Consider the following 12,960-nt stretch of genomic DNA (forward strand, 5'->3'; position numbering starts at 1 on the left):
GATTAAAATATTAGGTCTCGCTTTAGGCTCAAGCATGTGATAAGATAATCATAAATAATTGAGAAAATACTCTGATCTTGTAAGTAAACTTCTGGGAACATACCTGTTTTATAAGGTGAAGTATACTTAAATGTCACAAGTCCTTAAGGAAACCTTAGAACTTGATAGTAAATGGATTTATTTCTTGTCCTTTAGGGTTCTTTAAGAATTTTTTCATAGGAAAAAATTTTGTAGGTCCCTTAAGACCTTGTATAAATGTTTTCAGTGTAGGCAGGTATTGCTTTTCTATGTTTATTTGCTAAGTGGTAATTTTTTTTTCTGGCTAAGTAGTGATATTTAAAATTGCTGTCATGTGTTTAAAATTAAACATTTATATTGTTTTAGAATCTTATTCCTTATTTTCTTAAAATACTTTTTAGTCATCTAATAATATGGCTGTTTATTTTTTCTGTAATCTGGCCAAAATTTCAAAATTATAAGCTTGGATCTTACCTATATTATCCTATTATCTGTATTATGCTTTATTTTCTGTGGTTATGTCCTATGTCAGTGATTGTTCATCATAGTATCTTAATGTGATTACAGTGTAATCAGTTATAAGAATTGATAAAGGTGATTGGTTGTTACATTTTTCTGTGGAGTATACTGGATTCAAGGATACTGGTTGTCTTTGGATACAAAGAATATCTGTCACTTTGATTTGGGTAGGCATTTGAGTGAGAGAGAAAAGGGAATGGAGTTAGCCTGCGAATGATATGTAGTTCTTGCAGCTTTAGTAATCTGTACTGGAGAATGAATAAATTATAGAAACATTGTTAACAGTTGTGGTAGTTACACATTTTGTACATTTTTTGGATTGAATGTGTCTTGCAAGTAAATATAACTCATGGTATGTTAGGGAAGGCTAAGAAAGTAATTGTAGATATTAATAAAGTTTGATATATTAAACTTTTTTCTTTTCTTTTTTTTTTGAACAGGGAATTGCTTTTAAATAACAATCTGTTACGGGTTTTGCCTTATGAACTTGGTCGGCTCTTCCAGCTACAAACTCTAGGTTTGAAAGGTGAGTGATGTTAGAAGATGACAGCGTTAACACTCACTGAGTATTGAGGTGTTGTGAGCCTTTTAAAGACAATTTTGGTTACAATATAGGTAAGGTTTTCGCATAATTTTGAGAATGTAATTATACTTTCTCTTGAAAGTAAAGTGGTTCTTCAGTATCAAATTGAGCTTCAGCATTTCATCATACTGCCATCATTTTAACAAATTTGTATGGGGAAAAATTTTAAATATATTTTATATTTAATTTTCTGTAAAATTCTTACATTTCTTAGAGGAGGTATTTTAAATTGACACTGTAGTTCCGCCTGCCACCCCACCTATAAAAGAATGACTTAATAGGGTAAACCCCAGGCAGAATATTCCATATCAGATTTTGATAGAGTAGATAAAATCGCAGTGACATATTGTTTGTTATAAGAGAGAAAACAACAGTAAAGATGAACTATACCTAATGAGAATGATTGTTCTGAATAAAGTATATCAATCCAAGATAGATGTTCCTTTGATAATCTCATCTCAGGCAGTTTGGGATGAAAGTCATTCTCAATTCATATTAATACTGAAATTTGTTATAATAATCTCTTATGGCATAGCATAGGAGGAAGGGTTTATTTTGATTTTAGAGGACTAAATACAGATGTACTATATTGGTTAAATATTTTACTCTGTGCTCATTAGGAATGGACATTAATCAAAGCCTTATAAAGCAAACACTTCCTTATTTTATTTTCCTTCTTCAAAGACAATTTGAATCTCTGAGAACATGTTCTATTTGCATTTGCTTATGTCATATAATGGAGTATTAAGAAAGAAGCTTGAATATGAATTGAAAGAATCCTGATATTATTGGTTGACATGACAGAAATAGTATTAGATTTCCTTGTGTAGTTAATCTTTTGTAAATTAGACAATTATATGAATGGTATGTCTTGTGTTTTTACTCTCTGTAGGACTTTTTTTTTTGGTATTTTTTATCCTATATGAAGAACCAGGGGATACTTATATCTAAAATATTTTCTTGAAGATTAACCCCAAGGCATTTCATATTTAACTGTTGGGACATTTCACCTTAATCTCTGTATGCTGAATCTTATTCTTATATGTTAGACTTGAAACAGCCATCCAGCTAGAATTGGAATGAGTGCAGGTCTGTTCTTCTCTATTAAAAAATATTATGAGGGCACTTGGGTGGCTAGTTGGTTAAGCATCCAACTCTTGATTTCGGCTCAGGACATGATCTCATGGTTTAAGATTAACAGCATGGAGCCTGCTTGGGATCCTGTCCCTCCCTCTCTTTGTTCCTCTCCCATTTGTGCTTGTGTGCTCTCTTGGTCTCTCTCTCTCTCTCTCAAAATAAATAAACATTTAAAAAAAATTACAGAATGACTGTCATTTTTTATAATCTTATTAGACTCATGAAGTATGAAATTCACACTTTTGTACTGACCGTAGTAATTTTTTTGTCTCTAAGAATAACCATTGCTTCTTTTAACATCAATTAGAACAGCCATTTTTGGGGTACCTGGTGGCTCAGTCGGTTAAGCGTCTGACTTTGGCTCAGGTCATTGATCTCATGGTTCATGGGTTCGAGCCCTGCATCAGGTTCTGTGTTGATAGCTCAGAGCCTGGAGTCTGCTTCGGATTCTTCCTCCTTTCCTTTCTGTTCCGTTCCGTTCTTTTTTCTGCCCCCCCCCCCCCCCCCCCCGCTCATGCTCTCTCAAAAATAAACAAACATTAAAAAAACTAAAACAAAACAAAACAAAGCCCAAAGCAGCCATTCTCCTCCTGCTAATATTGATGGAGAGCACATCAGTGACAAATGAATAATTTACTGTTGAACTCAGTGGATTTACCCTTTGTACAATGTGATGTTCCTGAAAACGCAAATATTCCCTATCTTACTGTTTCATACCCCATTCCATATTATCTCATGTAGAGACCTATTCCCATAAAATTTATACTAAGCATCAACTGAATGAATCATTCTGAATATCTGTTATCCCCTTTGTCCTTCATCCATTTTACTAGTTAAAATCTTAGTCTTCCAAACTACTGTTTTTGGCTGGCCTTTGATCCTAGTATCCTTTTGTTTACTGATTCGCATTTGTTAAAGTCTCTTCTTAGACCTCTAGTCCTTCAAATTGGGTACCAGCTCTGCCTCGTGAACGATCACTTAGCTTTGTTCATTCCTATGAATACGTATCTTTTTATTAAACTTCAGTTTGTTCTAAGGTAAATACCTATCTGCATTCCTTTTCTCTTTGAAAATCTATTATTCTGGTAGAGTACCACTTTCTCTTCAGGTGATCCAATACAGAAAAGCCAAGGACGTTTATTATGCTAAGGAAAATAGAAATAAGTCAGTCAAAGAAAGACAGATACCACTTGATTTCACTCATATCTGGGATTTGACAAACTTAACAGATGATCATAGGGGAAGAGAAGGAAAAATAAGATAAAAACAGAGAGAGGCAAACCATAAGAGGCTCTTAAATGCAGAGAACAAGGGCACCTGGGTGACTCAGTCGGTTGAGCATCTGATTTCGGCTCAGGTCATGATCTCCTGGTTTGTGTGTTCGAGCCCCACGTCCAGCTCTGTGCTGACAGCTCAGGGCCTGGAACCTGCTTCAGATTCTGTGTCTCTTTCTCTGTCTGCCCCTCCTCCACTCACACTCTGTCTCTCTCAAAAGTAAAGAAACATAAAAAAAAAAAAAATTTAAATGCAGAGAACCAAGTGAGAGTTGATGGGGGTGGGGTAAACAGGTGATGAGCATTAAGGAGGGGACTTGTCCAGATGAGCACTGAGTGTTATATGTAAGTGATGAATCACTAAATCCTACTCCTGAAGTCAAGACTACATTGTATGTTAACTGAGAATAAAAAAAGAAAAGAAACCCAGAGCCATTTCTGCTATCTTTCCAAAGTTTGAGATGGTAGAAACAGGATTGGTTTAGAAACAGGAATAAAATGTCCCTAATGAATGGTAGCTTTACATTCTTAGGAAGGTAAGACTTGAAATTTCCTAATCTGTTTTAGTACTCATAAAATGGCACTGTGTTTCCAGAAAAGGGAAGGGAGTGGAATGGAGCATTTATTTCACTTAGGGTAATACCCTCTAGGCCCATCCATGTTTTCACAAATGGCAAGATTTCATTCTTTTTTATGGCTGAATACTGTTTCTGTATGTATATGCCACATCTTCTTTATCCATTTACCTGTCAGTTCTCAACAGAGGTTATTTCCAGATCTTGGCTGTTGTAAGTAATGCTGCAGTAAACATAGGGTTGCACATATCTTTAAGGTCAGTTGATTTTTTTTTTAGTAGACAAACAACGTTGCATTAGTTTAAGGTGTACAACATATTAATTCAACTCTATATATTAAGTTGTGCTCACCTCAGTGTAGCTAGCATCTGTTACCATGTAACACTATTACAATACCATTGACGGTATTCCCTGTGATGAACTTTTCATTCTCCTGACTTACCTGTTCTATGACTAGGAGCCTTTCCTCTTCACTCATTTTGTCCATTGGCAGTTATCTGGCAGCCATCACTTTGGTCTCTGTATTTATAGGTCTGATTCTGCTTTTTGTTTATTCATTTGTTTTCTTTTTCTGTATATAAGTGAAATCATGTGGTATTTGTATTTCTGACTTACCTAGGATAATACTTTCTATGCCTGTCACGTCACAAATGGCAAGATCTCTTATTTTTATTGGTTTAGTAATACTCTGTTTTATACACACACACACACACACACACACACACACACACACAGCCCGTCTTCTTTATCCATTCATCTATGGATGGATATTTGGGTTGCTTCCATATCTTGGCTATTTTAAATAATGTTGCAGTAAACATAGGGGTGTGTATATCTTTTTGAATTAGTGTTTTCATTTTCTGGTAAATGTGTAGAGATGGAATTATTGGATTGTACTAGATTTCTATGTAACTTTTTGAGGAACCTCTGTACTATTTTCCTGTTTAAAATTTTTAAAAATTTAAATCCAAGTTAGTTAACATATATGTAATAATGATTTCAGGAATAGAATTTAGTGATTGATTACTTACATATAACACCCAGTGCTCATCGCAGCGTGTCCTCCCTAATGCCCCTTGTCCATTTGTCCACCCAACACCCCATCGGTAACCCTCAGGTTGTTGTCTGTATTTTAGAGGGTTTGTTTCCCTCTCTGTTTTTATATTATTTTTTGCTTCCCTTCCCTTATGTTCATCTATTTTGTGTCTTAAATTCCACATGAGTGAAATCACATATTTGTTTTTCTCCAACTTACTTCACTTAGCGTAATACACTCTAGTTCCATCTATGTTGTTGTAAATGGCAACATTTCATTCTTTTTCATTGCCAAGTAATATTCCAGTGTGTGTATACATGTATGTATACACACACACACACACACACACACACACACCACACCACACCACACCACACCACACCACACATCTTTATCCATTCATTAGTCGATAGACATTTGGGCTCTTTCCATAATTTGGCTATTATTGATAGTTCTGCTATAAACATTGGGGTGCATTTGCCCCTCCAAATCAGCACTCTTGTACCCTTGGATAAGTACCTAGTCATGCAGTTGCTGGGTGTAGGATAGTTCTATTTTTAATTTTTTGAGGAACCTCTATATTGTTTTCCAGAGTAGTGGCACCAGTTAGCATTCCCACCAGCAGTGCAAAAGCTTTCCTCTTTTTCTGCATCCTCACCAACATCTGTTGCTGCCTGAATTGTTCATTTTAGCCATTATGACAGGTGTGAAGCAGTATCTCATTTTGGTTTTGATTATTTCCCTGATGATGAGTGATGTTGAGCACCTTTTCATGTGTGTCTTAGCCGTCTGGATATCTTCTTTGGAAATGTGTCTATGTCTTTTGTCCATTTCTTCACTGGATTATTTGTTTCTTGGGTGTTGAGTTTATGTTCTTTATAGATTTTGGATACTAACCCTTTATCTGATACGTGATTTGCAAATAATCTTCGTTCATTTGGTTGGTTGCCTTTTAGTTTTGCTGATGGTTTCCTTTGCTGTGCAGAAGCTTTTTTTTTTTTTTTAAATCATCTTGATGAGGTCCCAATAGTTCATTTTTGCTTTTGTTTCCCTTGCCTCCAGAGACATGTCAAGAAGTTGCTGTGGCCAAGGTCAAAGAGGTTGTTGCCTGTCTTCTCTACGGTTTTGATGACTTTCTGTGTTTCATTTAAGTCTTATCTATTTTGAGTTTATTTTGTGTATGGTGTAAGAAAGTAGTCCATACATGTCTTCTGCTTGTTGCTGTCCCATTTTCCCAGCACCATTTGCTGAAGAGATGGTCTTTTTTCCATTGAATATTCTTTCCTGCTTTGTTAAAGATTAGTTGGACATACATTTGTGGGTGTATTTCTTTGTTCTCTATTCTGTTCCATTGACCTATATATCTGTTTTTGTGCCTGTACCATACTGTCTCAATGATTACAGCTTTGTAATAATATAGCTTGTAGTCTGGAATTCTGATACCTCCAGCTTCGGTTTTCTTTTTTAGGATTGCTTTGGCTATTCAGGGTCTTTTCTGGTTCCATACAAACTTTAGGATTGTTTGTTCTAGCTATATGTAGAATGTTGGTGTTATTTTGATAGGGATTGCTCTGTACTGTGTTCCATAGTGGATGCACTAATTTACATTCCCACCAACAGTGTAAAAGGGTTCTCTTTTCTCCACATCCTTGCCAAAACTGGTTATTTCTTGTCTTTAGATACCAGCCATGCTGACTGGTGTGATGTGATAGCTCATTGTGGTTTTGATATGCATTTCTTTGATGACTATTGATGTTGAGCATCTTTTCATGTGTCTGTTGGCCTTCTGTATGTCTTTGGGAAAATGTCTTTTCACGTCCCCTGCCCATTTTTAATCAGTTTTTTTTTTTTTTTGGGGGGGGTGTGACTTGCAGAGTACTTTATATATTTTGGATATGAAGCCTTCGTAGATACAGCATTTACACATCTTCTCCCATTCATTAGATTGCTTTTTTGTTTCGTTGATGGTTTCCTTCACTTTGCAAAAGCTTTTTAGTTTGATATAGTCCAGTTACTTAATTTTGCTTTTGTTTACGTTGCCTGAGGAGAGAGATTCAGAAAGATATTAAAACCAGTGCCCAGGACTTGACTGCCTTTGTTTTTCCTTTAGGCATGCTATGGCTTCTGGTCTTACATTGAGGTTATTAAACCATTTTGAGTTTATTTTTGTGTGTGGTGTGAGAAAGTGGACCAGTTTTATTCTTTTGCATGTACCTGTCCAGTACTTCTAATACCATTTTGGAACTGATTTTTTTTTTTAATATTTATTTATTTTTGAGAGAGAGAGCCCGAGCAGGGGAGGAGTAGAGACAGAAGGAGACAGAATCCGAAGCAGGCTCCAGGCTCTGAGTTTATTTTTTGTGTGTGGTGTGAGAAAGTGGACCAGTTTTATTCTTTTGCATGTACCTGTCCAGTACTTCTAATACCATTTTGGAACTGATTTTTTTTTTTAATGTTTATTTATTTTTGAGAGAGAGAGCCCGAGCAGGGGAGGAGCAGAGACAGAAGGAGACAGAATCCGAAGCAGGCTCCAGGCTCTGAACTGTCAGCAGAGAGTCCATGTGGGGTTCGAACTCACAAACCGCCAGATCATGACCTGAGTTGAAGTCGGATGCTTTAGCGACTGAGCCACCCAGGCGTCCCGGAACTGATGTTTTAATGTAGTATGAGGGGGTCTCATTTAGAGACTGATGTAATCCTGTTTTTGTTCTATGTATATAACCAACCATCTCACTATCATTGAGATGTGAATGGTTTTCCCTTTTCTCACTGATCGTCAAGAAAGTCACCTATCAGCTATGGTAGGGTCTGTTTTTGGATCTCCATTTTGTATATCCAGAAGTCAGTTTGTCTAACCTTGCACTAATTACTACATTGTCATAATCATTTTTATGGCTTTATATTAAGACTTTATATATGGTTTGGGAATTCCCTTATGTTTTCCTTTCACAGTGTGGTGGTAGTGTGGCTGTCTTCAATCCCTCATACATAAGAAATAATTTGTTATAGTTCACCAAAAATGTTGTTAGAACTTTGGGGCTGCATTGAATGTGTAGGTCAATTCAGGAAGAATTGACTTTGTTTTTATTATAATTATTTTTTATCATTATATTTTAAAATATAATTTATTGTCAAATTGGCTTCCATACAATAATACCCAGTGCTCCTCCCAACAAGTGCCCTTCCTCAATGCCCATCACCCACTTTCCCCTCTCCCCCACCCCCCATCAACCCTCAGTTTGTGCTCTGCATTTTTAAGAGTCTCTTATGGTTTGTCTCTCTCCCTCTGTGTTTGTAACTATTTTTTTCCCCTTTCCTTCCCCTATGGTCTTTTTTTTAAGTTTCTCAAGATCCACATATGAGTGAAAACTTATGATATCTTTCTCTGACTGATTTCACTTAGATCAATATCCTCTAGTCCCATCCACGTTGCTGCAAATGGCAGGATTTCATTCTTTCTCATTGCCAAGTAGTATTCCATCGTATATATATAAAGCACATCTTCTTTATCCATTCATCAGTTGGACATTTAAGCTCTTTTTCCATAATTTGGCTGTTGTTGAAAGTGCTGCTATAAACATTGGGATACATGTGCCCCTATTAATCAGCACTCTTATATCCCTTGGATAAATTCCTAGTAGTGCTATTGCTGGATCATAAAGTAGTTCTATTTTTAATTTTTTGAGAATCCTCCACACTGTTTTCCAGAGCAGCTGTACCAGTTTGCATTCCCACCAACAGTGCAAGAGGGTTTCCCATTTCTCCACATCATCGCCAGCATCTATAGTTTCCTGAGTTGTTCATTTTAGCCACTCTGACCAGTGTGAGGTGGTATCTGAGTGTGGCTTTGATTTATATTTCCCTGATGATGAGTGACATTGAGCATCTTTTTATGTGTCTGTTGGCCATCTGGATGTCTTCTTTGGAAAAGTGTCTATCATGTCTTCTGCTCATTTTTCACTGGATTTATTTATTTTTCGGGTGTGGAGTTTGGTGAGTTCTTTATAGATTTTGGATACCAGCCCTTTATCTGATATGTTCTTTGCAAGTATCTTTTCCCATTCTGTACGTTGCCTTTTAGTTTTGTTGATTGTTTCCTTTGCAGTGCAGAAGCTTTTTATCTTGATGAGGTCCCAGTAGTTCATTTTTGCTTTTAATTTCCTTGCCTTTGGAGATGTGTTAAGTAAGAAATTGCTGTGGTTGAGGTCAAAGAGGTTGTTGCCTGCTTTCTCCTCTAGGGTTTTGATGGTTTCCTGTCTCACATTCAGGTTTTTCATCCATTTTGAGTACAGTGTAAGAAAGCAGTCCAGTTTCATTCTTCTGCATGTTGCTATCCATTTCTCCCAGCACTATTTGCTCTTTTCCGTTGGATAGTCTTTCCTGCTTTGTCAAAGATTAGTTGGCCATGCATTTGTGGGTCCAATTCTCGATTCTCTATTCTATTCCATTGGTCTGTGTGTCTGTTTTTGTGCCAATACCACACTGTCTTGATGATTACTGCTTTGTAGTAGAGGCTAAAGTCTGGGATTGTGATGCCTCCTGCATTGGTTTTCTTCTTCAGTATTACTGTGGCTATTCGGGGTCTTTTGTGGTTCCATACACGTTTTAGGATTGTTTGTTCTAGCTTTGAGAAGAATGCTGGTGCAGTTTTTTTTTTATTTTAATGTTTATTTATTTTTGAGAGAGAGAGAGAGACAGAGCATGAGTAGGGGAGGAGCGGAGCGAGAGGGAGACACAGAATCCAAAGCAGAGTCCAGGCTCTGAGCTGTCAGCGCAGAGCCTGATGCGGGGCTTGAACCCACAAACCAGCGAGATCATGACCTGAGCCGAAGTCGGACACTTAACCGACTGAGCCACCCAGGCACCCCTGCCGGTGCAATTTTGATTGGGATTGCATTGAATGTGTAGATTGCTTTGGCTAGTATTGACATTTTGACAATATTTATTCTTCCAATCCATGAGCATGAAATGTTTTTCCATTTCTTTGTGTCTTCTTCAATTTCCTTCGTAAGTTTTCTAAGGTTTTCAGCATACGGGTCTTTTAAAGCTTTGGTTAGGTTTATTCCTAGGTATTTTATTGTTTTTGGTGCAGTTGTAAATGGGATCAGTTTCTTGATTTCTGTAAGAATTGACATCTTAATATATTGAGTCTTCCTATCTATGAATTTTGGCATCTTGTCCATTTATTTAGATCTTAGTTAATGTCTTCAAATAAAATTTTATAATTTTCTGCACATCTTTTGTATAGAAATACAAGTACAAGAAATACTTGTATAGAAATACAAGTAAGAAAAACTGATTTATAGTAAGTAAAGTTTTTGCCTAATTCTCATCCTTCTTAAAATTTGCCTGCAGATTCCTTTGGGTTTTGTATGCAGGTAATCTTTTAATGTGCTGATGGTGGTTTTGTTTCAAAATCTTATGTGCTTATTTCTGGGTATTTTACTATAATGTTGAGTAGAAGTGTTAATACTGGGTGGGTATGTTTCTATTCCAAATTTTAAAATAAATGCTTCTAATATTTTTCCATTAATAATGATATTTGCTTTATAATTTTTAGTTTTTAGGTTTTTTTTAGAAGTTTTCCTTTTTAAAAAAAAAATTTTTTTTTAACTTCTATTTATTATTGAGAGACAGAGAAGACAGCATGAGTGTGAGCGGGGGGCAGAGAGAGGGAGACACAGAATGCAAAGCAGGCTCCAGGCTCCAAGCTGTCAGCACAGAGCCCAACGCGGGGCTTGAAATCACAGATCGCGAGATCACAACCTGAGCCAAAGGCGGACGCTTAACCAGCTGAGCCACCCAGGCGCCCCAAGTTTTCCTTTTTTTAACAAAAAGGTTTATTATTCATTTTTGAGAGGGAGAGAGACAAGCTGGGGAGGGGCAGAGAGAGAGAGAGAGAGGGAGACACAGAATCTGAAGCAGGCTCCAGGCTCTGAGCTGTCAGCACAGAGCTCGAAGTGGGTCTTGAACCTACAACCTGTAAGATCATGACCTGAGCCAAAATCAGACACTAAACTGACTGAACCAACCAGGTGCTCTGAAGCTTTCTTCTGTTTCTATTTATGCAAGTGCTGAATTTTATTAAATATTTTTTTCATCGATTATGAAATGATTATTTTTCTCATTTCATAGGTTGAGTTAATTATATCTGTACAGTTTTTACTTTTTATTCCTTTTAAATGTTTTGTTGTGTAATCTCTACACCCTCTTTTGGGCTCAAACTTACTACGGTGTGATCAAGAGTCACATGCTTTTCTGACTGAGCCAGCCAGGTGCCCCCATCATTTCCAATTTAACTACCCTTGTCTTACTGTGATAAATCCACCCTGGTGCTTTCATATGCTGGATTTATTTTGATAATATATGTCAAGGACTGTGAAAGCTTGGAGATTTTTACTCTTATAAGCTAATAAGTTAGCCAATTATTGTTTCATGGATAGTGGCAGAAGACAGTGAGACTCCTGGGTCAGAGACAAAGAACATTATGACTTCAAACAATAAGATGGGCCCAACCAGCCACATGCTGTGTACACAGTGAGTTTGCACTGCACCTGCGTAGTTCAAGTCTATCACTCCAGCACTTTGGAAGGAAGAAGCAAATACTGTAGCAAGCAGCAAAAAGCTAGTCCTGATTCCCCACAGGGCAAAGAGTTACATGGAAATATTACTATGGTTGCCTTAACCTATCTAGTTTCCAGTATAGCTAGCTATAGAAACTGCTCAGTATCAGACTCATAGGCCTCAGCATCTGTCATACTCACCAAGAATGAAGAGGGCAGTACAGGGTCCCTGGTGGACTGCCTCTCTCCAAAAAATTTCTGTTAGGAATTTTAAACATATGCTCATGAGCAAAATAGACCTGAATAAGATTCTTCCTCTGTCCTCTTTAAAAAGTTTGTATAAGATTCAACTAACATGTTCCTTGAGATAATTCTATAAATTATTCTATAGAGAATAATTGTATAAAGCTATCACTGCTAGGTGTTTCTTTATGAAACATATTTAATTACCACCCCAATATATTTGTAGTTAGAAGGATCATTGAGGATTTCTAATTGTTAATGAGTCAGTTTTGTTGGACCATATGTGTAGTATTGGAATTTGTTTGCTTTTTAATTTTTCAAATCTATTTGTATGAAAGTGGTCATAATATATATTTTGTCCACTAGATCAAATTTATTGCTCAGATTTTTTGTCTTTACAAATTTTTGGCTATTTACTCTTTTAGTAATTAAGGTACTTAATGCTAAAATTTCCACTAAAATTGTGGATTTGTTCATTCCCCCATTAGTTCACCCAGCTTTTGCTTTATAGCTTTTGAGATTATTTTATTATGTATACTGTATACTACTATACCTTTTGGTGAACAGAACCTGATATTAGGTAGTGAGCCTCTTCCTCCTTTGTTAGTATTTTCATCTTAGTCTTTTTTTGTCTAATATTACAGCTGGGCAAGTTTTCTTTTGGTTAATGTTTGTCTAATATATCTTTTTTCATCTGTTTACTTTTAACCTTTCTGTGTACTTATGCTTAGGTGTATCTCTTGCAAATAGTATATAGCTGAACTTTGTTGTTAATACATTCTGGCTTTATGTTGTTTTTAATGTGGGTTCAGATCAGTTGCCTCACCTGTATTGTAATTATGAATATTTTTGTGTTATACTATTCTACCTTTTGATATCACCCCCCCCTTTTGCCTTTCTAGAAATATTTTTTCCTTTTGCCTATATACTTTTATTGCTTTGGAGTTAGTATGTTCTATTTTTAGATGTAGCGATTACTCTTGAAATTATTCCTTAAGTATATTTTTGAAAA

General features: G+C 36.3%; 1 protein-coding gene across 1 annotated transcript in view; it reads left to right on the forward strand.

Annotated features, from left to right (window-relative positions):
- CNOT6L (CCR4-NOT transcription complex subunit 6 like) overlaps nucleotides 1-12,960 on the forward strand; it is a 112,363-nt gene that overhangs the window by 47,363 nt on the left and 52,040 nt on the right. Inside the window, exon 4 of the mRNA XM_027058911.2 lies at nucleotides 978-1,063. Within this exon, the coding sequence (XP_026914712.1) occupies nucleotides 978-1,063 (86 nt within the window). The remainder of the gene's footprint in view (nucleotides 1-977; nucleotides 1,064-12,960) is intronic.

Source organism: Acinonyx jubatus, chromosome B1, assembly GCF_027475565.1.
Source record: "Acinonyx jubatus isolate Ajub_Pintada_27869175 chromosome B1, VMU_Ajub_asm_v1.0, whole genome shotgun sequence".
Lineage (NCBI taxonomy): Eukaryota > Metazoa > Chordata > Mammalia > Carnivora > Felidae > Acinonyx > Acinonyx jubatus.